General features: G+C 38.3%; 1 protein-coding gene across 1 annotated transcript in view; it reads right to left on the bottom strand.

The window, feature by feature from the left end:
* Window positions 1–26,048, bottom strand: part of OVCH1 (ovochymase 1) — a 90,549-nt gene that overhangs the window by 63,959 nt on the left and 542 nt on the right. Inside the window, exons 2-9 of the mRNA XM_069585451.1 lie at window positions 25,499–25,617; window positions 25,114–25,211; window positions 24,201–24,373; window positions 21,432–21,527; window positions 20,655–20,806; window positions 18,962–19,148; window positions 7,650–7,724; window positions 6,053–6,233 (exon numbers count right to left, since the gene is read on the bottom strand). Of these exons, the coding sequence (XP_069441552.1) occupies window positions 6,053–6,233; window positions 7,650–7,724; window positions 18,962–19,148; window positions 20,655–20,806; window positions 21,432–21,527; window positions 24,201–24,373; window positions 25,114–25,211; window positions 25,499–25,617 (1,081 nt within the window). The remainder of the gene's footprint in view (window positions 1–6,052; window positions 6,234–7,649; window positions 7,725–18,961; window positions 19,149–20,654; window positions 20,807–21,431; window positions 21,528–24,200; window positions 24,374–25,113; window positions 25,212–25,498; window positions 25,618–26,048) is intronic.

Here is a 26,048-nt window from a genome sequence, read left to right as displayed (position 1 = left end):
ATGCTAATGTTTTGTACACATTTAATATACTTCAAAAAAAGTTTAAGAATTTGATCCATTAATTTGCCACATCAAGATCTCCAGCCGAAAAAATATCCAAGGAAAGAGTCCCTCAATTGCCACAAATATACTGGCAGTGATTCTTCATTTTTCAAAACTGTTTCTTCAGTAAAAATAAAGTTATGGGAAGTAGTTTTTCAATACACTTAGTCAAAGAAGTTTCTTAATACAGGTAGGCATCTTCTCTCTAATCATAACCATGCTCATTTCAGTTCCTTGCATGATGAGTCTGACTCATGATGTGTTTCAGTGTGCCTTTATTAAGGGAGCCGACTCAAGTAAAGTGCCTGGCAAGTACACGGGAGATAGTAATGAGTCCATAGTGGTAGCCATTATCATTGTTATTATCTGTCATGCACTCAAATGAAAGGATCAACTTTATTTTCAAAGTCAGTCTCTAAATCATTACTCGGTAGTAAAGAAACTTATTTCTTAAAGCTGTTACCAAGGCTGCTGCCCTAGAATCATACTCCTGCCCCTCCCTTGGATGGAAACCAACTGTTCTTATCTATGTTTTGGAAGGAAGCTGCAAACAGAAAAACAAGAACTGGTTAATCCTAGAAAGGGCTTTTCTGGTGGCTCAGTGGTAAATGATCCACCTTGGTAGATGGAACTTGGTTTCCATCCATAGTCCAAGAAGATCTCACATGCTGTGGAGCAACTAAGCCCAAGTGCCACAACTATGGAGCCTGCGCTCTAGAGCCTGGAGCCACAGCTACTGAAGCCTGAAAGCCCTATAGCCTGAGCTTGGCAACAAGAGAAGCCTCCGCAATGAGAAATCCGCATATTGCAATGAAAAAAAAAAAAAAAAAGCAACTCCTGCTTGCCACAACTAGAGAAAAGCCCACATAGCAAAGAAGATACAGCACAACCAAAAACACACGGATAAAGAAATAAATGCGTGCAGGTGGGCTAAGTCGCTTCAGTGATGTCCGACTCTTGTGACCCCATGGACTGTACCCTGCCAGACTCTTCTGTCCATGGGATTCTCCAGGCAAGAATACTGGAGTGGGTAACTATGCCTTCCTTCAGGGGATCTTCCCAACCCAAGGATGGAACCCACACATCTCACATCTCTTACATCTCCTGCATTGGTAAGTGGGTTCTTTAACACTAGCACCACCTGAGAACCCCAGATAAATAAATATTTTAAAAGACAGCTTCTAAGAAAATAAAGAAGGTGGCTGAAACTGGAAAAAACCCCACTGATTTAGGTTTGAGACAGATTCCAATGTACAGCTGCAAAGTGAGTTTATTCCCCTAAATTAAGTTTATTTTTTAAACTTTATATTTTATATCAGAGTATAGTCGATAAACAGTGTTACAAGAGTTTCAGATGGACAGCAAAGTGACTCAGATACGCATGCATCCAGTCATTCTCCTCCAAACTCCCCTCCTATCCAGGCTGCCACATAACATTGAGAAGAGTTTCCTGTGTTGTACATTAGGACCTAAAATCCCGCATGGGCATGAAGAAGAGTGTGGAGTCAACAAAAGGAGAACATGCCAGGTTTTCCCTAAAAATAGAACAACAGGACCCAGCAACTTGTTAGAAATACAGATTCTCTGGCTCCACACCAGACTTTAAGTCAGAAACCTTCCAGAAAATTTTGGTATTTGCTAGGGCTAATACTAAGGGTAACCAGTGCTAGAGATGGTAGCATATGGGATGTAGTACAATGTTGCTGTCAGCTGTCCTTATCATGTTTTGTAGCAATGTCAGCCAGCCTGGCACGTGGTGACCTTTAGCAAAAATGATGTCTATCTCAGCTCCCAGATTTTGTACACTTCCCCAACTGGCTCATTCCATGCAGTAAACTTGCCTTCCCAATGGATTTGGGTACTCCCTTTCAATGGAGGCTGGAGCCCTGGATGTCCATAAGATTGATAAGGATGAGACAAGGAGAAGCAAGTTCTTGAAGGAATCAGCTGAAGGATGCCCAATGGCAAGGCATGAGTGAACATACTAATTCTTTACACTAGCATCCCAAAGCTTCTGGGTAAAGATATACACGGTTCCAACTTCAAAAAAGATATTTCTCTGGTCAAGTAAATTAGACAACTATAAAAGTTAAAGAAAAAATGAGGTAACCTTTTTCACATCAATATAAGGCACGTTTTGTGTAAAAATTATAAAACACGACAAAATATTTATGTATAAACATTAATGTAAAATCAGATAATTAAAACATTCTGAATGTTGATTACTTCTAGAGAGGAGGAATGGGTTAGAGAAATGGAGAGGGTAGTTTAGATTTTACTTGATAACTTTATTTGAACTGCCTTTTTAAAAACAAGCAATACTACTACTTTAGCAAAATTTTACAAAGAAAACAAGAAGGGTCACTAAAATTATATACAAATCTTTTTGTGGTTAATTTAAATGGTTCACAAACATTTATAGCTGACTGTGTTTATTAATCTCAGTTGACTCATCAAGTTGAATATTTCCCCTTGTAAAGAATGGTTTGGTGTGGTCTATATCTTGCTGCAAGGAATCATAGTCTATGACATAAATTCAAGAATAAACTATTTGACAAGGGAGTCTGACAAAGCTTCTTCTGCGCCTCTGGCATCAGTACTAATAGCTGGTTTCTCCAATACTTTAATTTTCATTAATTAGTCAGCTGTGATTGAGGCTTTTCCATGGTACATAAAAATGCACTTTGATAGAATTCTTATAAAATGAATTTCTCCAAGAGCCAGGGGGTGCTAGAATGACCCATGTGGTTGAGCTGGAAATATCTGTGTGATCTCATGTTTACCTTAATATAGGTACAGACAGAAAAATAGGTTTATGTAAGTGAGTTAGAATGCCTACTTACATTTTCTAGCTCTGTTAGCTAAGAGGGGCTATAAGCAATAACGACACCCTGGTAGCACCGGGATGCTCAGCACCCAGATTTTAACTTCTCATGCGGCTTATGGGAGAAATGGCTGCTTCTAAGACTGAGAGGGGGTACATAAGATAAATTTGGAGCATCTTTGTCCCAAAAGGATGGTGGCATATCAAAAAGACAAGAACTCACAGTGGTCAAAACTGGAATACTCAACCTGAAAGAACGCATAGGGATCAAAGCTGGAGCAATTCAAGCAACAAAATAAATATGTAGTATTTACAAAAAAATTAATGTCCTCCAGCCCATATTGGTTTAATACACAATTTAATATGTAAAAGGAAAGTGAAAGTTGCTCAGTAGTGCCTGACTCTTTGCAACCCCATAGACTATCTATTCCATGGAATTCTCCAGGCCAGAATACTGGAGTGGGTAGCCTTTCCCTTCTCCAGGGGAACTTCCCAACCCAGGGATCACACCCAGGTCCCCCAAATGCAGGTGGATTCTATACCAGCTGAGCCACCAGGGAAGCCCAAGAATACTGGAGTGGGTAGCCTATCCCTTCTCCAGCAGATCTTCCTGACCCAGAAATTGAACTGGGGTCTCCTGCAATGCAGGTGGATTTTTTTTTTTTTACAAACTGAACTACTAGGGAAGCCCCAACAAAAGTAAGAGAAGAGGCAAATCTCCCATATAGAATAACTTTAATTTATGCAGAAAACTCTGCACTCAAGATGATAGAGCTTAATGCCCAACTGCTTGAGTGTGGGCTACCCTTAGCCACTTGCTTGCAAAGAATAGGTAAGAATGGGAGGAAGATGGAACTTAACAGTGGAGACACCTGGCAAATACCAGGTTAACATCATCAGTGAGAAATCATGCTGGTAGCATATACCCTTCAAATGATGTGATGAAACGGACATGTCATGGACATGTTACCTCTGTGGATTTCCTGTGGAGTCCCAGAAAAACCATGAGAAAAATATCTGATGAACTCAAACTGAGGTACCTTCTACAAAATACCAGATGAGTAACTCCTAAATACCATCAAGACCATTAAAAACAAGGTCTGTGAGACTCAGAGCCAAGAGGAGCCTAAGGAAACAGGGCAACTGAATGTAACTTGGTGTTCCAAATGGCAGAGGGAACACAGACCTCGAGACAGGAACAAGCACAGCATGTTTGAGAAGAGGGGTGGGCTCATTGGGGACAAGCAAGAAAGGGTCAAGATGGACTCATGGACAGGGCGTGGTTCTGGACTTTGACTGTACATTGGAATCATTTGGGGAGTATATGTTTATTTTGGGCTTCCCTGGTGGCTTAGAGGGTAAAGCGTCTGCCTGCAAAGCAGGAGACCTGGGTTCGATCCCTGGGTCAGAAGATCCCCTGGAGAAGGAAATGGCAACCCACTCCAGTACTCTTGCCTGTAAAATCCCATGGACAGAGAAGCCTAGTAGACTACAGTCCATGGAATTGCAAAGAGTCGGACACAACTGAGCAACAATTTACTATTTACTATAGTTGATTTACAGTGTTAATTTCTGATGTACAGCAAGTTGATTCAGTTATACATATACATGTATTTTTAAAAAATATTCCTTTCCACTATGATTTATCATAGGATACTGCTATATATATATATATCATAGGATACTGCTATATATATATATATATATATATATATATATATATATATATATAAATAAAACAGAGAATACAGTTCTCTATACAGTAGGATCTTGTTGTTAGTCCTGGGGTGTATATAAATATACAGTGTCCAGAACCTGCTTACAAGTGATTAACTTAATTAGTCTGGATTGAAAATGAATTAATTATAGTTATACACAGCCACATGATAATCCACATGATATGCTATAAAGATAAAAGCAAATCACAGAGGAATACAAACTGTAATTGTTTTACATTAATACAGGGAAAACAAGACAACATACTGGTTTTAGGAATTCATAGATGTTAAAACCACTCCTCAAAAAGCAAAGAAATTGTAAATGCAAAATTTAGCATAATGTTTACTTCTCTGGGAGGGGCACTGAGAGGGCTTGATAATGTAAAGATCTTTCTTACACTAAATAGTAGGACCATTCTTTAGACTACATGTTTATATTTTGTATATTTCTTCACATCATGGCATAGTTTACAATTTAAAAACATTTACAGTTCAGAGATCAAGGTGGTGAATTATCCTACTGTGTTCTCCACTGTCGTGATCCCACTTTAAGAGGAATGACACTAAACCAATGCAGGGTATAGAGCACTGCATGATGAGGGCTGTGGAGTTACCAATACTAGAACAGTAAGCATTCAGCCTAAAGATTAAGTTAAGGGCAATGTGAGAGGGATCTTCAAGTCTAGGAAGGATGATTACATGCAAGTAGAAAGAGATTGAGTTCTTGTTTTCTGGAACTGCAGTAAACTTAGATTAATAAATTATTGCTATAGAGAAGCAGACTTGGGCTCAACATAATAATCAAAGATGCCTTAAATGGGATGAACAATTTCAAGATTTGATTTGCTTTTCTTCACTGACCTTGTTTAAAAAGAGGCTAGATGGACATGGGTCAGAAACACTGAAAGGAAGATTCATGCTTTTGAATCAGTCTGCATGGCTTTAGGAGTTACACAATTATATTTATGTCCTAAGTATGCTACAAAAAAGGTTTCCCTGGTAACTCAGTGGTAAAGAAGCCACCTGCCAATGCAGGTTCGAGGCCTGGGCCTGGAAGATACCCTGGAGAAGGAAATGGCAACCCACTCTAGTATTTTTGTCTGGGAAATCCCTTGGACAGAGGAACCTGGCAGGCTATAGTCCATGAGGTCTCAAAAGAGTCAGACATGACTTAGTGACTAAAACAACAAACAACATGATTATTGTTGTTCAGTTAACAAGTCAGGCTCCTAGGTCCTTCACTATCTCCCAGAGTTTGCTCAAATTCATGTCTATTGAGTTGGTGATGCTACCTAACCATCTCATTCCCTGCTGCCCCCTTCTCCATTTGCCTTCAGTCTTTCCCAGCATCAAGGTCTTTTCCAGTGAGTTGGCTCTTCATATCAGCTGGCCAAGGAATTGGAGTTTCAGCTTTAACAAGCAACATGGTTCATAAATACATTAATAAAAAACCATCAGCCTCACTCACGAGTGCACACAATGCGCTGCAGTCAGAATCCAAATCGAGTTGATGATGGCACCTCCACAATGGTGATTGCCGAGAAACCTCAAACCCACCTGCCATGGCCAACAGTGGGGGCAGGCTTCTACTCCTCCTGCAATTCTTCTAGAAAGCCACTGGGGACTAAACGGAGGGATGCCACAGACACCTACAGCAAAGGAGATCAAACCAATGACCCATTCAACTGAAATAACTAAGAACACACCCCTCCCCAGTATGTCTTGCCATAGTCAACAGTGGAAATTGGAGAAGGAAATGACAGCCCACTCCAGTACTCTTGCCTACAAAATTCCATGGATGGAGGAGCCTGGTGGGCTACAGTCCATGGGGTCACAAAGAGCCAGACACAACTGAGTGACTTCACAACAACTTTACAACTAGTCAACAGTAGCAATTCCCAAACACCAGATGAGTTTCAAGAAGATGCAGATTCCTAAGACCCATCTCTGAAGAATCTGATTTTAAAAGCTTGCCTAGGTGACTCTGCTAACCAGTCAGGTTTCATAGGTACTGGCCTACAGAATTATCAGCCTAGTGGTTCAGTGGTAAATAATCCACCTGCCAATGCAGGAAGATCCCCTGGAGAAGGAAATGGAAACCCATTCCAGTATTCCATGGAAAACCCATGGAGAGAGGAGCCTGGTGGGCTACAGTCCATGGGGTTGCAAAGAGTCAGACATGACTTAGTAACAGAACAACAATAACTACAGAATTGTATTTATTCATTCATTTAACAAATACTTAATTAGTACTTGGTGTTATCAGGCACTGCTCTAGACATTGGTGATGTATCAGTGAATAGAACAGATAAAAATCCTGGCCCTCGTGGAACTTACATTCTAGTAGGAAAATTCTGTTTGTTAGCAAAGAGTATGCAGTTCCTTATTATATGTTCTTATTTTATGTCTCTTTCTCATTGTTTGAAACCATTTACCAATCCCCAGACTTGCCAAATTTGCCTAGACATCCATTGCCGTTCTCTTGTCTAGAATACTGCTGTGACTCAGATCAAATACTGTCTTCCCCATGAAGCCTTCTCTGACTCCCCTTCAAGAAGCAGACATCTTTCCTTCTTTACAGCTCCCTATGCAACTTTCTATTACAAATCATCAACTATAATATATATAATACATGCATACAGAGCAATGAAAGATCATAATATTTAACATAACACTTAAGGTTATAATGAAATTAAAAATTAAAAGTGTGTTAAAAAACAAACCCAAAAAACTTTGCTTTCTCCCTTTGCCCCTAAATGCAAAATCATATTACAGAATCTGGAAAGATATTTTAAATATAAAATTTGCATATGAATAGATGAAGAAAAAAGATTGCTCTCTGTACCTCTTTCTTCCTATCTTAAAGCTTAATTCTTCTTCCCTCTATTTATGGGGTCCACGCAAAAACCCAAACAGAATTCTAAAAATTTCATGAGCCTAAATATAAAACCCATTCTTCCTCACTGCAAAGTATTATCAATGTAAGACGAGACTTTTGAAAATAGATATCTAGTTAAAGAAGAAAGAAGATTAAATAGATCATAATCACATGGCTATCAACTCACCATATGGAATAACTTTTGCAGAAGATATAGGATTGGTTTTGGGAAATGATGTTGATCCAATGTTGTTTAAAGAGTCTGTAGAGAAAAAAAATAATTGAAAGTATTTACAGTAGCCTAAACTAGCTGAGTCACTTGCTTATGCTGGTCAATCATAAAACCACTCTTAAGTTGATCTTTCAAATGCTAAATGCCAGATGCCATACATGTGATTTGGTGGTATACCTTTTAATATTCCTGTTGTCTTCTAAGCATTACCTCCTTCTTTGGCCTCATGACATTACTCTTTTTTTAAAAACTATATATATCTATGGTCATCTCTTCCCAATCTCAGTCTTTTTTTCAGGGTCTATTATTTAGTCTGAAAAATATTCCATGAAAGTACTGTACATAGCTTTATTTATATTCATTTACATATATATGACTTCCAAATGTCTCTCTTCAATCTAAATCTCCTTCCTGAATTCTAGATCTAGACTAGATCTAGAACTACAAATTCTAGGACTGCTGGATATGTCCATCTTGATCTCTCACAATCTCATAAAAGTCTGGGTATCTCAAACAGAATCCATTGATTTTAACAGTCAGGATGGTCTTGCAATGCTTCCCTGTATCATTTAATGACTCTACCAGCCATCCAGCCACTCAAGCTAGAATCTTGAAAATCATGCTGGAAATTTTCTTCATATACCTCCTCCCATAAAACATAACTAATCAAGCAAGGTCAGAATAAATTCTTACAATAACTTGCTCACACTCTCCTTGCAAAGTGAGTTTACCCCTAACCTCGATTGCCATTTCTATGTTACTGCTAAGGTTTGAACTTTGGCTCTACCTCTTGCCAGCTATGCATCTTTGGGAAAGTTACTGAACTCCTCTAAGCCTTTATTCCCTCATCTGTGAAAAGCAGAACAGTATACAAACCTTTTCAGCTTGTACTGAGGAATAAAGTAATACTGTATGTGAAGTGATTAGTTCATACCTGGTACAGGGTAAATAATCAATAAATATTAACTAGACATCCTATGTGACTGGTGATGGAAGTAAACTCCAATGCTGTAAAGAACAAGATTACATAGGAACCTGGAATGTTAGGTCCATGAATCAGGGTAAATTGGAAGTGGTCAAACAGGAGATGGCAAGAGTGAACACAGACATTTTGGGAATCTGTGAACTAAAATGGACTGGAATGGGTGAATTTAACTCAGATGGCCATTATATCTACTACTGTGGGCAAGAATCCCTTAGAAGAAATGGAGTAGCCCTCATAGTCAACAAAAGAGTCTAAAATGCAGTTCTTGGGTGCAATCTCAAAAATGACAGAATAATCTCTGTTTGTTTCCAAGGAAAACCATTCAAATCACAGTAATCCAACTCTATGCCCCAACCAGTAATGAAAAGGTGATGTTGAATGGTTCTATGAAAACCTACAAGACTTTCTAGAACTAACACCCAAAAAAGATGTCCTTTTCATCATAGAGGACTGGAATGCAAAAGTAGGAAGTCAAGAGACATCTGGAGTAACAGCAAGTTTGGCCTTAGAGTACAAAATGAAGCAGGATGAAGGCTAACAGGGTTTTGCCAAAAGAACACACTGGTTATAGCAAACACCCTCGTCCAACAACACAAGAGGTGACTCTACACATGGACATCACCAGATGGTCAATACTGATATCAGATTGATTATATTCTTTGCAGCCGAAGATGGAGGAGCTCTGTACAGTCAGCAAAAATAAGACCAGGAGCTGACTGTGGCTCGTGAACTCATTATTGAAAAATTCAGATTAAATTGAAGAAAGTAGGGAAAACCACAAGACCATTCAGGTATGACCTAAATCAAATCCCTTATGTTATACAGTGGAAGTGACAAATATATTCAAGGGATTAGATCTGATAGACAGAGTGCCTGAAGACCTATGGACAGAGGTTCGTGACATTCTACAGGAGGCAGTGATCAAGACTATCTCCAAGAAAAAGAAATGCAAAAAGACAAAATGTTTGTCTGAGGAGGCCTCACAAATAGCTGAGGAAAAAAGAGAAGCTAAAGGCAAAGGGGAAAAAGAAATATATACCCATTTGAATGCAGAGTTCCAAAGAATAGTGAGGAGAGATAAGAAAGTCTTCCTCAGCAATCAATGAAAAGAAATATAGGGAAAACAATAGAGTGGCAAAGACTAGAGATCTCTTCAAAAAAGTTAGAGATACCAAGGGAACATTTCATGCAAAGATGGGCACAATAAACGATAGAAATGTTACGGACCTAACAGAAGCAGAAGATATTAAAAACAGGGGGCAAAAAACAACACAGCAGAACTATAAAAAATATATCTTCATGACCCAGATAACCATGATGGTGTGATCACTCACTTAAAGCCAGACATTCTGGGATGTGAAGTCAAGTGGGCCTAAGGAAGCATCACCACAAACAAAGCTAATGCAGGTGATGGAATTCCAGCTGAACTGTTTCAAATTCTAAAGGATGATGCTGTGAGAGTGCTGCACTCAATATGTCAGCAATAATGGAAAACCCAGGAGTGGCCACAGGACTGGAAAAGGTCAGTATTCATTCCAATCCAACAGAAAGGCAATGCCAAAGAATGCTCAAACTACTACACAATTGCACTCATCTCACACATTAGCAAAGTAATGCTCAAAATTCTCCAAGCTAGGCTTCAACAGTACGTGAACTGTGAAATTTCAGATGTTCAAGGTGGATTTAGAAAAGGCAGAGGAATGAGAGATCAAATTGCTAACATCTGCTGGATCATAAAAAAAGCAAGAGTTCCAGAAAAATATCTACTTCTGCTTTATTGACTATGCCAAACCCTTTCATTATGTAGATCACAACAAACTGTGGAAAAGTCTTAAAGAGATGGGAATACCAGACCACCTAACCTGCCTCCTGATAAATCTGTATGCAGGTCAAGAAGCAACAGTTAGAACTGGACATGGAACAACAGACTGGTTCCAAATAGGAAAAGGAGCACATCAAGGCTGTATATTGTCACCCTGCTTATTTAACTTATATGCAGAGTACATCATGCAAAATTCTGGGCTGGATGAAGCACAAGCTGGAATCAAGATTGCTGGGAGAAATATCAGTAACCTCAAATATGCAGATGACACCACCCTTATGGCAGAAAGTGAAGAGGAACTAAAAAGCCTCTTAATGAAAGTGAAAGAAGAGAGTGAATAACCTGGCTTAAAACTCAACATTCAGAAAACAAAGATCATGGCATACAGTCCCACCACTTCATTTTTGAATTGAGGTGACTTTATTTTGGAGGGCTTCAAAATCACTGCAGACAGTGATTGCAGCCATGAAATTAAAATACACTTGCTCCTTGGAAGAAGAGCTATGACCAGCCTAGACAGCACATTAAAAAACAGAGGTTCATCTAGTCAAAGCTATGGTGTTTCCAGTAGTCCTGTATGGATGTGAGATTTGGACTATAAAGAAAGCTGAATGCTCAAGAATTGATGCTTTTGAACTGTAGCGTTGGAGAAGACTCTTGAGAGTCTCTTGAACTGAGATCCAACCAGTCCATCCTAAAGGAAATCAGCCTGAATATTCATTGGAAGGACTAATGCTGAAGCTGAAACTCCAATACTTTGGCCACCTGATGTGAAGACTGACTCCTTTGAAAAGACCCTGATGCTGGGAAAGATTGAAGGAGAGAGAAGGGGACAACAGAGGATGAGATGGTTGGATGGCATCACTGACTCAATGGACATGAATTTGAGTAAGCTCCAGGATTTGGTGATGGACAGGGAAGCCTGGCATGCTGCAGTCCATGGGGTGGCAAAGAGTCAGACACAACTGAGTGACTGAACTGAACTTACTGAGGAGAACAGGCAACTAGGGAATGAGGAGATTAGAAGGATGATATCAAGCAGGTGCTGTTTAACTAAGTTACTTGTCACATTCTGATATTCATTTGACTATGGAATTGATGGTTATTGCCTGATTTCATTGCCATTTTAAAATGTTGGTATCATTAACATTTGTTCAGGGCTTGCTAACCTTTTAACTTTCTCTTCTAGGTGATGAAAACCAAATAGAATTGCTACCAGGAGATAAGTTCTCCCTGTGGTCATGGCAACAAACAGAACACATTTACTCTGAAGACCAAATGAAAGTGAACTGAGAGGTGGGCTCTTGCATTCAGCTGGACCAGAGCAGAGTTGCTTTTCAAATTATCAGCTAGGTGGCTGATCTTGAGCTAGAATGGGACAGGGAGGAAGGGATGGAAGGAGGGAGAGACAGAAGGATGGAGGCGGGAAAAAATGGAGGGAGGAAAGGATGGATGGAAGGAGGGAAGGATAGAGTAGGGGATGGATGGAGGGAGGGAAGGATGAAGAGGGGGAGGATGGAGGGAGGGGAGGATGGAAGGAGGGGAGGATGGAGTGGGGGAAGGATGGAGGGAGGGAAGGATGGAGGGAGGGAGGGAACACTGCAGCTCTGGGTCCTGGCCTTTAACAAATTTGGTTCTTCTACTAAACTATTTCCTGGTAGTTCAGGCGGTAAAGCATCTGCCTACAATGCAGGAGATCTGGGTTCGATCCCTGGGTCAGGAAGATCCCCTTGAGAAGGAAATGGCAACCCACTCCAGTACTCTTGCCTGGAAAATCCCATGGAATGAGGAGTCTGGTATGCTACAGTCCATGGGGTCGCAAAGAGTTGGACATGACTGAGCAACTTCACTTTCACTAAACTTCTTATTCTTGTAAGTTGTGTTTCCTTATGCCTCTTTATTCTTCAGAGGCTAACCACTGTGCCATTTTCTTAAGCAGATGCTGCCCCCTTTTATGACAAACCTTCTGGATCCCTTAGAACTGAGATCCTTAGACCCCTCCTCAGTGAGAACACAGCCCTTTGAGCTTACATGAACTTCACCTTTTAAAAAATTTTATTTAATTGGAGGATAATTGCTTTACAATATTGTGATGGTTTTTGCATATATCAGCATGAATCAGTCATAGGCACACATGTGTCCCTTCCCTACTGAACCCCCCTCCCAGCTCCCTTCTACCCCATCCGTCCAGGTTAAGCCTGTTATACAGTGAAGTAGGTCAGAAAAAGTCAAATTTTGCATATTAATACATGTATATGGAATCTAGAAAGATGGTACCTATGATCCTATGTGCAAGGCAGTAAAGGAGATAGATTTTTGGACTCAGTGGGAGGAGGAGAGGATGGGATGACTTGAGAGAACAGCACTGAAACATCTACACTACCATAAGTAAAATAGCCAGTAGAGTTAGAACTTCACCTTTTATCACAACTGTTCATTTACTTCTTTGTCTCCCAAATATTTGAAGATAGTTTGGCATCTCCAGACCCATATTTATTTTCCTAATCTAGATTTTAGTGCCACAGAGCAAAAACAACTCTTCAAAGCCTGCCTTATGTTTCCACTCTTGTGAAGTAAAATTGACAAGGGTGAATGGGAGAAGCAGAAGAGGAGTGATTTGTTTTTAGTGCTCTTCACTAGTTTAGAAAAAAAATGTTAACTGGATAAATTAAAAAAGAATCTTGTTCTTAACCAGTAGACATAATTTTTGGTTTTCTTTGTTCACCGGGTCAATCTATTGTACTTTGTTTTTATTGGACTGTTTTGATTTCACTTATAGGTGTATATGTATATGTGTATATTCCATTATTTTAATTATCATTATTTTAATTATTATTTGCCTAATTTTGTAAGTGCCATTTTCTGAGGTTCATCTTTGGTTTCTCATTTTTGGGTATCTGTTTTAATCTCACTTAATGCCATAACAAACCACTTGTGGAATCTTTGTTCCTGACCAAAGATCAAGCCCTGAGCCTTTGGAGTGGGAGCGCTGCCTCCAAGACCCTAGACTACCAGAGAGCTAACCCTGAGGACTATCAAATAGTGAGAACTCCCACAAAGGAAACCATTTGAATACAAGACCCAGCATCACCCAACCAACAGTAGCACCCTGTGCTAAACAACAAACAAAACAAAAATACAAACCCAACCATCAACAGACAGGATTACCACCTCAGTCAGCCTTGCCCATCAGAGGAAAAACAAACTTACTCAGCACAAATCTCACCCTATCAAAAACCTTGAAAACAGATTGGAGAAAATGCAAAAATCAGTTAACAAAGACCTAGAAGAATTAAAGAATAAACATACAGAGACAAACAATACAATTACTGAGATTAAAAATACACTAGAAGGAATCAATAGCAGAATATCTGAAGCTGTAGCATACCTCTGGGAGGATATCAAACACACCAATATTTGAATTATAGAGGTCCCATAAGAAGAAGAGAAAAAGAAAAGGTACGAGAAAATTTTTGAAGAGATTATAATTGAAAATTTCCCCAACATGGAACAAGAAATAATCAAGTTCAAGAGGTGCAAAGAGTCCCATACAGGATAAACTTGAGGAGAAACACACCAAGACACATATTAATTAAACTAACAAAGACTAAACACAAAGAAAGAATATTAAAAGCAGCAAGGGAAAACAACAAGTAACATACAAGGGAAACCCCATACGTTTAACAGCTGCTATTTCAGCAGAAATTCTGCAGGCCAGAGGGGAATGGCAGGATATATTTAAAGAAGAAAGGGAAAAATCTAAAATCAAGATTACTGTACCCAGCAAGGATCTCATTCAAAATTGATGGAGAAATCAAAAGCTTTTTAGTCAAGCAGAAGTTAAGAGAATTCAGTACCACCAAACCAGCTTTACAACAAATCTTAAAGGGACTTATATAGTCAAGAAATACAAAAGAAGAAAAAGATCTACAAAATCAATCCCAAACAATTAAGAAAATGGCAATAGAAATTGCAAGAAATGGCAATGAATATCAATAATTACTTTAAACGTGAACAGATTAAATGCTCCAACCAAAAGACACAGACTGGCTAAATGGATACAAAAATAAGACCCATCTATATGCTGTCTACAAGAAACCCACTTCAGACTCCAAGACACATATAGACTGAAAGTGAGAGAATGGAAAAATATATCCCATGCAAATGGGAAGCAAAAGAAAGCTGGAGTAACAATCCTTATATCAGACAAAATAGACCTTAAAATAAAGAAGATTACAAGAGATAAGGAAGGACACTACATAGTGATCAATGGATCAATCCAAGAGGAAGACATAACAATTGCAAGTATCTATTCACCCAACATAGGAGAACCTCAATACATAAGACAAACACTAACAGACATAAAAGGAGAAATTGACAGTAACACAGTACTAGCAGGAGACTTTAACACCCTACTCACACCAATGGACATCATCAAAACAAAAATTGATAAGGAGACACAAATCTTAAATGATGCATTAGATGAGGTGGATCTCATTGATGTCTTCAGGACATTCCATCCAAATGTAGAAGAACACACCATCTTCTTAAGTGCACATAGGACATTCTCCAGGATAGACCACATCTTGGATCACAAATCACACCTCAGTAAAATTAAGAAAACAGAAATCATATCAGGCATCTTCTTTGACCACAGTGCTATGAGGCTAGATATCAATTACAAGATAAAAACTGTAAGAAACACAAACATATGAAGATTAAACAATATGTTTCTAAATAACCAACAGATTACTGAAGAAATCAAAAAAGAAATTAAAAAAATCTAGAAACAAATGACAATGAAAACTCAACAACTCAAAACCTATGGGATGAAGCAAAAGCAGTTCTAAGAGGGAAGCTGATTGCAATACAATCCTACCTCAAGAAACAAAAACATCGAATAGACAACCTAACTTCATATCTAAAACAACTGGAGAAAGAAGAACAAAAAAACCCCAAAGTTTGTAGAAAGAAAGAAAGAAATCATAAAGATCCACAGAAATAAATGAAAAATAAATGAAAGAAATAATAGTAAAGATTAACAAAACTAAAACCTGGTTCTTTGAGAAGATAAAATTAACACACCTTTAGCCAGATTTATCAAGAAAAAAAGAAGAATCAAATAAAAAAAAATTAAAAGAAAATTAAAAAAAATAGAAGTGAAAAAGGAGAGGTTACAACAGACAATGCATAAATACAAAAGATTATGAGACTATTATGAACAACTATATGGCAATAAAATGGATAACCTGGAAGAAATGGACAGATTCTTAGAAAAGTTCAATCTTCCAAGACTGAATCAGGAAGAAATAGAAATTATGAACAAACCAATTACAAGCACTGAAACTGAAGCCGTGAGCAAAAATCTTCCAAAAAACAAAGGCTCAGGACCAAATGGCTTCACAGGAGAATTCTATCAAACATTTCGAGAAGAGCTAATGCCTACCTTTCTAAAACTCAAAAAATTTCAGAGGAAGGAACATTTCCAAACTCATTCTATGAGGCCCCCATCACTCTGATACCAAAACCAGACAAAGGCAACACAAAAAAAGAAAACTATAGGCCAATATCACTGATGAACATAGATGCAAAAATCCTCAACAAAATTTTAGCAAACAGAATTCAGCAACACATCCAAAAGTTCAAACATCATGATCAAGTTGGGTTTATTCCAGGGATGCAAGGATTCTTCAATATATGCAAATCAATCAATGTGATACACCATATTAACAGATTGAAAGATAAAAACCATATGATAATCTCAATAGATGCAGAAGAAGCCTTTGACAAAATTCGGCACCCATTTATGATTAAAACTCTTCAAAAAATGGGCATAGAAGGAACCAACTTCAACATAGTAAAGGCCATATATGATAAGCCCACAGCAAACATTATTTATTCTTAATGGTGAAAAAGTGAAAGCATTCCCTCTGAGATTAGGAACAAGACAAGGGTGTTCACTTTCACCACTATTATTCAACATAGTTCTGAAAGTCCTAGCTACAGCAATCAGAGAAGAAAAAGAAAGAAAAGAATCCAGATTGAAAAAGAAGATGTAAAGCTCTCACCATTTGAAGATGACATTATACCGTACATAGAAAACCCTAAGCATAGTATCAGAAAATTGCTAGAGTTAATCAGTGAATTTAGCAAAGCTACAGGATACAAAATCAATAGACAGAAATCACTTGCATTTCTATGTACTAACTGAAAAATCAGAAAGAGAAATTAAGGAATCAATCCCATTCCCCTTTGCAACAAAAAGAATTAAATATCTAGGAATAAACTTATGTAAGGAGACAAAAGAACTGTATACAGAAAATTATAAGACACTAATGAAAGAAATCAAAGAACAACATAAACAGATAGAGAGATATTCCACATTCCTGGGTAGGAAGAATCAATATTGTGAAAATGACTATACTACCAAAAGCAATCTACAGATTCAATCCCTATCAAATTACCAATGGCATTTTCCACAGAACTAGAACAAAAATTTCACAATTCATATGGAAATACAAAAGACCCCGAATAATCAAACCAGTCTTGAGAAAGACTGGAGCTGGAGGAATGGAGCTGGAGGAATCAATCTCCTGACTTCAGAGTATACTACAAAGATACAGTCATCAAGACAGGATGGTACTGGCACAAAAACAGAAATATAGGGCAATGGAACAAGATAGAAACCCCAGGAAAAAACTCATACACTTATGGGCATCTTATTTTTGACAAAGGAGCCAAGAATATACAATGGGGAAAAGACAGCCTGTTCAATAAATGGTTCTGGGAAAACTGGACAGCTACATGTAAAAGAATGAAAATAGAGCACTTCCTAACACCATACACAAACTCAAAATGGATTAAAGACCTAAATGTAAGACCAGAAACTATAAAACTCTTGGAGGAAAACATAGGCAAAACACTTGATGACATAAATCAAAGCAAGATCCTCTATGACCCATCTCCTAGAAGTACTGGAAATAAAAGCAAAAGTAAACAAGTGGAACCTGATTAAACTTAAAAGCTTTTGCAGAGCAAAGGAAACTATAAGCAAGGTGAAAAGACAACCCTCAGAACTGGAGAAAATAATAGCAAATGAAACAACTGACAAAGGGGGGATTAATTTCCAAAATATACAAGCAGCTCATACAACTCAATATCAGAAAAATGAACAACCCAATAAAATAGAGGGGAAAAGACCTAAACAGACATTTCTCCAAAGATTTACAGATGGCTAACAAACACATGAAAAGGTGCTCAACATCACTCATTATTAGAGAAATGGAAATCAAAACTACAATGAGAAATTGCCTCACACCAGTCAGAACATTCATCATCAAAAAGTCTACAAACCATAAATGCTGGAAAGGGTGTGGAGAAAAGAGAATGCTCTTGCACTGTTGGTGGGAATGTAAATTGATACTGCCACTATGGAAGACTTTATGGAGATTCCTTAAAAATACTAGGAATAAAACCACCATATGACCCAGCAATCCCAATCCTAGGCATATACCCTGAGGAAACAAAATTGAAAACCACACATGTATCCCATTATTCACTGCAGCACTATTTACAATAGCTAGAACATGGAAGCAACCTAGATGTCCATCGACAGATGAATGGATAAAGAAGTTGTGGTACATAAACACAATGGACTATTACTCAGCCATAAAAACGAATGCATTTGAGTCAGTTCTAATGAGGTGGATGAACCTAGAACCTATTATACAGAGTGAAGTAAGTCAGAAAGAGAAAGCTAAATACTGTATTCTAACGCATATATACAGAATCTAGAAAAATGGTGTTGAAGAATTTATTTACAAGGCAGCAAAGGAGAAACAGACATAGAGAATAGGCCTATGGATTTGGGGAGAGGGGAGGAGAGGAGATGTATGGAAAAAATGACATGGAAACTTATTACCATATGTAAAATAGATAGCCAATGGGAATTTGCTGTATGGCTCAGGAAATTCAAACAGGGGCTCTGTATCAACCTAGAGGGGTGGGATGGGGAGGGAAGTTCAAAAGGGAGGGGGTATATGTATACCTATGGCTGATTCATGTTGAGGTTTGACAGAAAACAGAAAATTCTGTAAAGCAATTATCCTTCAATTAAAAAATAAATAAATTTATAAAAAAGAATCTTCTAATGACACTATTCTCAAAAACTATTTTAAAACCTCATAAGTACAAAAAACATATCTCATGAAAATCTACATGACCATAAACTTGACGATCTAGCTGATGTTCAAGTTAAATTGACAGGTATCAGTGTTCGTGAAATCACAGTTAAAAATTTACACACACTAGACTAGGAACAAAACCCAGCCATATTCTTCTTATTTTAAAGCTTATTTCTGATTATATCTGCAGCATAGAGTAACTATCCTTGAAATAGGCATGATCATTTTTTTGAGTTGCAGTGGATGAGGAAGAAGAATCCACAGAAATTACACTCACCTGTCATGGTCTGTGTGATAAAATCCATCAACACAAATACCTTGGAGAAAATGCCAGGTGTTGCCTTTCTCTGCTTATTTCTGAAAGGATTCCAAACTTTAGTACAACCAGCTGCCCAGGAAGTTATCCCAGCAAGAACCCAGGCTCCATCATCTCTTCTACAAACAAGTGGGCCTCCAGCGTCCCTCTTTTATGGTAGAGAAAGAGGAAATTTTAAAACAGTTACAAGTTAAAAATATTTTATCAGGTGCAAAAAGATTAGCCCGCATCTCAGAGAGAGAAGTAGTAGAAGCATAAGAACTCAGTGGTCATTATTCATCAACATTCTGTGTTCATCGTTTTGTTTCTTCATCATTGGTTTCAAAGGACTATCTTATTCAGATGTAAACTCCTTCCACTCCATGCAATCTTGTCAAGCTAACCCTTAATTTCTCTCTTCCTCCTAGTCTTCTGGGAACAATTCAAAATCAATGGAAGGAGGAGGGGGAGTTCACAGATAAATGCTTAGATAGTTCACAGATAATGCTTCCACTACAGCATTCCAGGAAAGACTGGATCACATTCCAAGCCCCACAATACCAGTGAATAGAGCCCCCAAGTTCACGCAATGGCTCAAGGCTTTTAAAACAGAATGCCTGGGAAACTTATTTTGTCCCAGGGGCTATATATAAAGGATCCATTGGCTCTCAAACTAGTGGATAAAGGAGCCACACTTTCAGGATCTTTTAATAATTCTTCATAACAATGTGTTGCTTTGAAAACACATGCCAATTGGTATCAGATTGAATCCCCTCTAAAGGAACAGAATTGTTTGACAACTTTATCCAGAAAATACTTACCTGTGAAGGATGAGGCAGTAAGTCTACCTAGATTCCAATTTAGAAAGCAGAATAATTACAAATGTCTATCTCCTTCCTACCACACTCCCTGGCCCTTATTCTGTCACCCCCTAGAAGAAAAATTAAACATTTTCCCAACAGAAAGTTTTAGAGAGCCCCCTCATGGCAGTTTCAAGCTGCTTGTTGGCAAAGAATAAAGACTCTCTGCCCCTCCATTTTAAGAAAAACAATTATAATTAAAACTTAAAATTCACATCTATCACAAACTGGCCTCCCTTTCCTTTCTTGTCAGAGTTGGTCCTCTTTGTGAAGTTGTTGTGTTGGCCTTGGAATGTTGTCATAGACAACATCTTTTACCCCACAGTTACTGTAGCTATGCTATCTTGGGTCACACTCTGTGTAAATATTGCATTCCTCACTAAAGCTTGAGAAAAGTTAAAATGTTTAACAAAAGGTAGAATGAAAAATAATCACAGCTAGCCTAATTCATTTGCCAAAGTGGTCATCTTGTTTGATTTTGTTAGATTGGAAATGTTGAAATCATCTTCCTTGCCTGACCTCTTCACTCCCCGACAAAGAGGTACAGGGGTAAGGATGCACATGGGACAGAAAAGAATTCTCTCAGCTCTGGTCAAGGAAAGTTTTTCAGTAGAAATCAGATGGAAAGATGAGGGAAAAGCGAAATCTTAAAGAAGTAATCCCTCAAAAGCAACCCAGAAGCCACTCTCATCCACAAGATAGTGGGTGAATAACTGGACTGGTTTATGTTAGGAGGACTAGAGTGCTGCAGTCCATAGGGTCACAAAGAGTTGGACATGACTGGGCAACTGAACAACAACAACAATGCTTATTACCTGGCAGGCATCCTTTTCCCCATGAGGAAAACTGGCACACAACGTGTCCCTTCCCAGGGGAGGAAGGTTCATGCCCCTGAGCATTGCACCACATGTTCTGTCATCCATAATGGGAACTACGGCTTCTTGTAGGATATTTGAATATGCTGATGCTGTGGAGAACGGACTGGTAAGTTGGTCAACAATTGTCCCCACTTAAAGAAACCTATAAGAAGCTTACAAGTTTAGAATTGGTAGATGTTTAACCAAAATGTAGAAGTAATTTTTTTTTATAGCTCTGAATAATATTTTTCCCTAAAATCTCACACTAGTGACAAAGGGCTTTTTTAAATCAGATTTTTAATGTAACATAGGCAATTGTAGCTTCTCTGAATATATGTTTAAATGTTACCTCAAGAGGAAAACTTTAGTTAGTAAAAGCAATATTTTGTAATGTTCTTTGCTTTTTAAAAATCACAATACCAAAGATAAGGAAGCGGAACTATTGTTACTTTACTGTAACATCTATTATATTTCTTCATCTTCATCTTCATCTATTATATTTACTTCCTGTTCCTGACCCTAATACACCTAACCAAAATGGCAGCAGGAGGAATTTTATGTACAGCCTTAAGTATAGCCTTTTTTTGGTGAAGACAACCAGAAGTCTTCCCTGAGTTAGAACTCAGACAGGATAAAACAAGGATAAATGTATTATTTAAGACCAAAAAATTTCTGATTCCAATGGGCATGTAAAGGAGCCCAGAAGAAATATTACATTCTTTTGATGTCTCTTACTCTCTGAAATCTTGCCCCATCCACTGGCCATGCAAAGAATCCCTTCTTCAAATTTATCACCTCTATGGGGAATACAGATTGGCTGAACAGTAGTTCCTGAAAACAACAACAATAATAAAAAATCATAAGAGTCACAGACAAGTGATCCTAAATATATTTGGAAACTGACATCTGGTTGATGTCATAGCTTCCACACTTTCTTCCTAAATGTAATTAATGATATTTTAAAGATTTTTTCTCTCTCAAAAGAACTATCCCATAGTCATAGAAATTTAGAAAGTGCTAAGGAAAACAACTCATTGTTAAAAGTACCAAAATGACCTTCCCCAACTACCAACATTTTAGGATGCACCCTTGTTCTTAAGGGGCTTCCCTCATAGCTCAGTTGGTAAAGGACCCACTTTCAATGAGGGAAACCCCAATTCGATTCTTAGGTCAGGAAGATCCTCTGGAGAAGGGATAGGCTACTCACTCCAGTATTCTTGAGCTTCCTAGTGGCTCAGCTGGTAAAGAATCCACCTGCAACGTGGCAGACCTGGGTTCGATCCCTGGGTTGGGAAGATCCCCTGGAGAAGGGAAAGGCTACCCACTCCAATATTCTGGCCTGGAGAATTTCATGGACTGTATAGTCCATGGGGTTGCAAAGAGTCAGACACAACTGAGCAACTTTCACTTCACTTCACTTGCTCTTAAGGGATAGTTTTTCACTCAAGTAATTGAGCACTGTTATGTGGCAAGAGGTCTTCTAGCCCTCAGTAAATGACCAGGAAAAATCCCTGCCCTTACAGAATGTAGATCTGAGCATGAATGAGTGTGAGTGTTAGTGAGAGAGAAAGAGAGGGTGAGTTTGGGGTGAAATAGAAGCAATAAATCTAATAATTTAGCTATTGTGTAATATGTGCTCTGATTTTTCAAAAAAATCAGGAAAGCATAAGAAAGATGAGAAGTCTGGGGATTAGGGAATATGGCAAGGGTGATGTAATTTGTAAAATGGCAGTCATGCCAAGTTCCATTGAGCACAGCCTTGAAGGAGCTGAGGGAAGAAATCAGGCAGTCATCTCTGTGGAAAGTATCTGAAGAAGAAAAAAACAAAATGGAAATTTCCTGCAGTGGAATCATGTCATATATGTCTTAGGAACAGTGAGGATTCCAGGATGTCTGGAGCAGACTAAACAAAAGAAATTCTAGTAAAAAATGAACAAAAAAAGAGGTTGGCTACAGGGTTAGGATGATGGGTGATGTCAGCTAAGAAGCTAAGAACACTGATTTGCATCTGAGTGTAATGGAGAACCACTGAAGTGTTTTGAGCAGAGTAATATAATCTGATTTACATTTCAAAAGTATTATTCTGGTTGCTGGAGTAATTATAAAAACTAGGGATGCAAGAGAGGAAGTTGGAGATGATTCAAGAGACCATCCAAATTAACCCAGGCAAGAAATGATGCGAGCCTGGAGCAGGATGTAGGAGAGGAGAGGGTGAGACAAGCAATATAATTTTTCTGATGGATTCAATATAGAGTGTGAGAGAAAGAAGAATGAGTATGGTCAATGTCTCTATTTAATTCAACTATTGTTACCAATTCCAACTATGTTCATATATTTAAGTTTTATTGACTCCATTTCAAGTCTTCCTTTTCAGTTAATAGTTTCTTGTTCATTGGTCATTTTTGATAGACTTTTACTTATTTAAACTTAAAACTTACTTTGTAGCATGTATATCATTTTAACATCTGTAATCTTGGAATGTCTGATTCTGGTTGTTACTTTGAACTCTGGTGGCAACTTCCTCTGCCTGCTTTTAATTGTGTGTGCTCTCAATCATTAAAGCTCTATGGGAGTACATTCAAGCTGAGATTTAAGGTTCATGTCTTCAAAGAGAATTTACTACCTTTGCTTCTGCCAGAAACCCAATTACTCACCTGGAACAACTTCAAAATCTTGGCTTAGAGTTTTGGGGACGGGTAATGTGAATGCCAGCTTCAAACCTGAATGAAGGCTAGCTCAGGAAAATAGATATTTCTGAGAGCCCTCCATTCAGGGCCAAGGTTCAAGCAGGTGAATTTTCCTTATTCCCTCACTTTAGGTGGCATATTTTCCTGTCTCTTTCCCTCTATCTTGTAAAGCATCACCTTTCAAGAAGTCCCAGGTTATATACATGGAAGGTTCCAATCAGACTCTCTGCTCCCACATCCTACTCCCACGCAGGCTCCTTGCATGGAAAGTTAAGGTTATAGGCTCTTAAAGATCATTTAAATGCTTCAACAGCAGTCACTTGACTTCAGTGTCTGGCTAACTCCTTTGAATTTCTTCTCTTTCATTGTTTTTGGTCACTGAACACTTCCCTTTCCTGTATTTTTTAAAGTAGGCTTTTAATATTTTGTCTAGAATGCTTAGATTGTCTGTACTCAGAATGGAGTCAAATATCTTGTCCATGATAATGACAGAAAGGAGAAACCTGAGGACATTTTCAAATGTGCCATACTCCTTAGTTAGAGATGAGTACAGGTAGATGGTCTAGAATATTGCCCAGCCAAGACACTGGAGTACTTAAAATGCTGATTAAGCATACATAAGTTGTGGCTGGTACTTATAGCCTGTGCAGTACTTTTTATATGTTATAGATTAAACAAAATTATTTTTAAGGAATACAATTTAGCTATTCTAATATTACTAGATAAATATACACACAGAAATTAAACTTAACTGGTAAAAATTAATAAATATAGCTTTTTCCATTACATCTTTTGTATTCTAACTCTCCCTACTTACCAAACTTGACTTTGAGTTTTAGATATAGCAGTGCAATATTAAAACTCATATATCCAAGTCTGTTGTATTCAGGATGGATAATAATTTTTGAGACAGGACTATTCTGTTCCTCCTTATCCTTCTGAAAGAGGTTGTACTCCCCAGCAGTCACTGTCAGACTCTTAATTTGCTTCCTAAAACCAAACAGAAATCTTTCAGTAAGTATAATCCTTTCCTCCAGGAAAGGCTGTCTTGATTTCATGTAATTAACATGATTAATGTATCTTTCGAGATTTCCAAATCATAAAAGAAGATGTACTTTTATTAGTGATTATTACTATTGTTATAATTTCTATAAATTATAGCTATCTACAAAAAGTCATGGTTTTCAATCATGGAGTGTTTACATTCTGTGAACTCTTTCTCCTATTGTCACTCATCTTTCTGCATAAAATATTCAGGTATCTTTTGTACATAAACCAGTCTCTCTCTCTATATATATGCTCTACCATTTTAAACAAGATATAAAAGCCCTACTGTCCTTCTTTTTCTCTTATTAGCACACTCTTTTAATAGTATTTTTCCCTCCTGATTACTGAAAAGTAGATTATTAAAACATTGGCTCATCCATTTAACATTTGATGCTAATACTTTATTAGAATCAGTAACCATCAACCCACCCTCCACTAACTCTACAAATCACAGATTATGTGTGGAATCTTTGAGGTCTTTGATTAGTAGAGTAGAAAGCACAAGAAATCTTGGGCTACACACAAGCGTCTGGGAATCAGGAAAGTCAGTCAGTAGGTGGACCAGATGGAAAAAATGAAGAAAGGGACTAAGGTTGAACCTTGCACAGCATTTAGGGCATCGACTCTCCCAGTCCAATTGCCATGGATCAAGGTCTGATAAGTAATGGAAATCCAAAACTTACTCATTGAGGCTAATCAGGCAATGTACTGCTGTAACAACCAGATCATCTTGAATCAAACTTCCTCCACAGAAGTGGTGTCTACCTAATTTCAGGGAGACCTGCCCAAGAAAAAAGTCAGGAACACAACTAATATACATCTCCACATAGATGTCACCTCCTTCAAAAACATTTGAAATCAACTCTTCTAATATGATGTCACATTAAGATACTGATACATTCAATAAATTGGTTAGTAAGAGATTTCTTACGAAGCAAACTTTTTGACAGTGAGGTCAAGTGGGGGTCCATAGTAAAATTACCTGTTAAGCTGGAGTTATGGTATCTAAAAATAGAGAACTAATTCACCATTACCTCATTAAGAAATCAATGTCTTTATCACACTCACCTGCCATGGGTGTCCACCAACTGTTGAATTTCTCCAACTACTAATTCTAGAGAAGAACCCAGATTCCAAGACAGTTTCTATACTTTTCAAACCAACTGCACGAATTCCGTACTTCAGTCCTGTGTGGGAGAGCAAATGTGTCACACACACACCCACACACACACACACACACACACACCCACCCACCCACCCACCCACCCACCCACCCACACACCCCGTGCAGATGTTCACTCAGCTGGAGGCTACCCCCTTTTCTCAAAATATCCCCGACCTGAGACTGTCCCACTCAAACCTCATTGACTAGCACTTGCCTGGTGACTCTCCCTGCCCTTTGCAGCCTGAGCTGCCTCAACAAAACTAGACCTGGTCACTGAGTGAGGCCCCTCTCCCTCTAGTGAGGGATTCGGGGCTTTCCCTGGGAGGATTGCTGCTGATGCTGCTAAGTCGCCTCAGTCGTGTCCGACTCTGTTGGACCCCACAGAGGGCAGCCCACCAGGCTCCCCCATCCCTGGGATTCTCCAGGTAAGAACACCGGAGTAGGTTGCCATTT

The sequence above is a fragment of the Ovis canadensis genome, chromosome 3 (genome assembly GCF_042477335.2).
Source record: "Ovis canadensis isolate MfBH-ARS-UI-01 breed Bighorn chromosome 3, ARS-UI_OviCan_v2, whole genome shotgun sequence".
NCBI classification, from domain to species: Eukaryota; Metazoa; Chordata; class Mammalia; order Artiodactyla; family Bovidae; genus Ovis; species Ovis canadensis.
This window is presented reverse-complemented; position numbering and strand designations above follow the sequence as displayed.